A 2,703-nucleotide genomic window follows, 5' to 3' on the forward strand; every position below is an offset into this window, starting at 1 on the left:
TGGAGTTGAGTCAAAGTCTGAGTGGCTTTTTGTGGACTCATGTCCTAGGGATGCTGCTCCAAAGGGAAAAGGATAATATCCCTTGTATATCTTTGACTTCGGTATCCCTGATTCCTTCCTTTTTCTGTAGAATGTGTCTCATTTCAGAGAAACTGTTCTCTTAATAATAGCCATAGTTACATACTGTAGTCTGCCTGGACATAGACCCTACCTCACCTACCACTGCTGGTCTTAGCTGAAAAACAGGCTAACCTCGACTCATACTCTCATTTCCTATCCTCCCACTGAAGTGCACTGACTCAGCAGATTTATTACTCCATCCTGTGATTCATCCTCTCTGCTTCCTATAAAAGGCAGAGACAGAGCTGCTAGAGGAGCAGAGGGGCGAGACCAACCCAGAAATCTCCAGTTCTCATGGGGAAGCCCATGCCCTCACCCTCCAACAGGAAAACCTCTGCAGCACCTCTGTGTCTGCTGCTCGCAGCAGCTGCCTTCAGCCCCCAGGGTCTCGCTCAGCCAGGTAAGGTCCCTCTCTCCTTCTCCTTGAAGCACGTTGCCCCTTCTCTGGGTTATCATGGACCAGTCAAGAAGACATGCTACCCACAGTCTCACTTTAACAGCTACTTTTCCAAGATAAGGTAACTCGGAAAAAGAACAAGGGGTGAGCCCAACCACACAGCTGCTGCGGGGTACAGCCTGAACTAGAATTCCAGCTGTGAACCCCAAATTCAGCTCCTTCCAGTACTCCAGCTCCGGGAACACCCTCAGTGCAATTACCGCCCGAGTTGCTTCCAGCAGAGTTTGGGATCGGGTAATCAAAAACAGGGGGCTTCCGGGGATGAGTGTGCAGGCTGTTTGCAGATACCGGGAGACCCAGAATCTGGTCTGTGTTTCATTCAGCCCAGCTTCCAGAGACAGCGGCTCCGCAGAGGTGGTAGGTATCAGGGAAACTCATGACCAAGCATAGAATGCTCAGAGCCTAAAAGGGGATCCATAGTTGGGGTACCCTTGCTCTAAGGAATTGGATTATTATATTAGCCCCTCCTAGCAATGCCCAGAGTAGTCATCAATTCCTCTTCCACCTGTCAACTGGTGATGGTGCATCACTATTTCATAGTCCACAAAAGTGAAAGGGAGTTTATAAAATGCCTCGAAGGGCAAAGACACCGGACTTGGGATGGGCAGCTTTTGCCTCCACCTCCTTTCTCTCTGACTCTTTCTTCTTACCATTCCCTATTTTACAAACAGAAAGACCCAGGACACACCCTCAACAGCCTTTTCTTCTTGTTGTTTCATTGCAGATGGGATTAATACTTCAACTACCTGCTGCTACAGATTTATCAATAAGAAAATCCCGAAGCAGAGGCTGGAGAGCTACAGAAGGATCACCAGCAGCCACTGTCCCCGGGAAGCTGTAATGTGTGTGGATGATGACCACCCACCCCTCACACCTCAGTCCTAGGTTCTTCCCTGGGCAGCGAATAGGACTACTATCAAAATGAGTTGGAATCAAATACTGTGATGCAAACAGCATCTCTAACCTTATCCCAGACATTTTCCAGTGGGAAACAATTCAAGAAAAGAAAGTGACTTCTCACTCTCCGCTCCCTTTCTAGCTATCACTTCAGACTTCAGTTCCTTTATCCTGGAACCAAGAGGGATTCACTTGGGCTGGCAAAAAGAGCTGCTTCTCTGAGGCCCCTTCCTTTAGTTTACCTTCTTCCTCCTCCATCCCTGAGGCATCTCCATCAGCCAGACTGACGAGCTAGACAGGTTTCCCATAGCGTTGGTCACACTCCCAGGCTGAACCCTCGAGGTGTTCCATCTAACTATCTCCTTTCTCCTCCACAGCTTCAAGACCAAACTGGACAAGGAGATCTGTGCTGACCCCACACAGAAGTGGGTCCAGGAATTTATGAAGCACCTGGACAAGAAAACTCAAACTCCAAAGCTTTGAACATTCATGACTGAACTGAAACCAAGCCATGACTTGAGAAACAAATAATTTATATACCCTGTCCTTTCTCAGAGTGATTCTGAGATTATTTAATTCTAACTCTAAGGAATATGAGCTTTATGTAATAATGTGAATCATGGTTTTTCTTACATAGTTTTAAAAAGTTATTAATATTTTAATTTAATCTTCCATGGATTTTGGTGGATTTTGAACGTAAAGTCTTGGATGCATATGTCATCTCAGTCCTCTAAAAACTGTGAGATGCTCCTCCCTTCTCTACCTCATGGTGGTATTGTAGAAGTCCTTGCAAGAGTCAATGCAAAGATTTGTTTTAATTGTTAAGATATGATGCTCCTATGGAAGCATAATGTTATTATAGAATTACATATTTGCATATGTATGATGCCCAAATTTTCACATAAAATATATTTTTGTATAATAGCTGACATTCATGGCTTTTTAAAAGGATAAAGTAATAAAGCTGGTGGGGGTAACAGGGTGACAAGGTGAAGGGCGTGGTTGCAGAGGTCGGGCTCACATTGTGGAGAAATGAGCACATAGTGGACTCTGGACTTTCCCCCAGGCCAGACTTATCTACATCTTAGGGAGAGGCAGCCGCAGGCTGGGGTCAGATGAACCCACCCCTCAGTTCCAGATCTGACATCCTCTTCAGCCACTTGTTCAAATACCTTCCTTCCCTCTCAAACTCATTCTTTTTCTCACCATCCTGCACTCTACCCAAAGCC

The 2,703-nt window shown here is 45.8% G+C and overlaps 1 protein-coding gene across 2 annotated transcripts; it reads left to right on the forward strand.

Moving 5' to 3' along the window:
- The first annotated feature begins 376 nt into the window (after positions 1 to 376).
- Positions 377 to 2,396, forward strand: CCL7 (C-C motif chemokine ligand 7). 2 transcript variants are annotated; one of them, XM_025362835.1, is made up of 3 exons: positions 377 to 520; positions 1,302 to 1,419; positions 1,852 to 2,396. In XM_025362835.1, the coding sequence occupies exons 1-3, from the start codon at positions 415 to 417 to the stop codon at positions 1,955 to 1,957; spliced, it is 330 nt and encodes a 109-aa protein (XP_025218620.1). In that variant the 5' UTR covers positions 377 to 414; the 3' UTR covers positions 1,958 to 2,396. The 2 variants fall into 2 exon arrangements, with proteins under 2 accessions (XP_025218620.1, XP_025218621.1); XM_025362836.1 differs by having other exon boundaries at positions 380 to 529; positions 1,317 to 1,419.
- The last annotated feature ends 307 nt before the right edge of the window (positions 2,397 to 2,703 follow it).

The sequence above is a fragment of the Theropithecus gelada genome, chromosome 16 (genome assembly GCF_003255815.1).
Source record: "Theropithecus gelada isolate Dixy chromosome 16, Tgel_1.0, whole genome shotgun sequence".
Taxonomy (NCBI): Eukaryota; Metazoa; Chordata; class Mammalia; order Primates; family Cercopithecidae; genus Theropithecus; species Theropithecus gelada.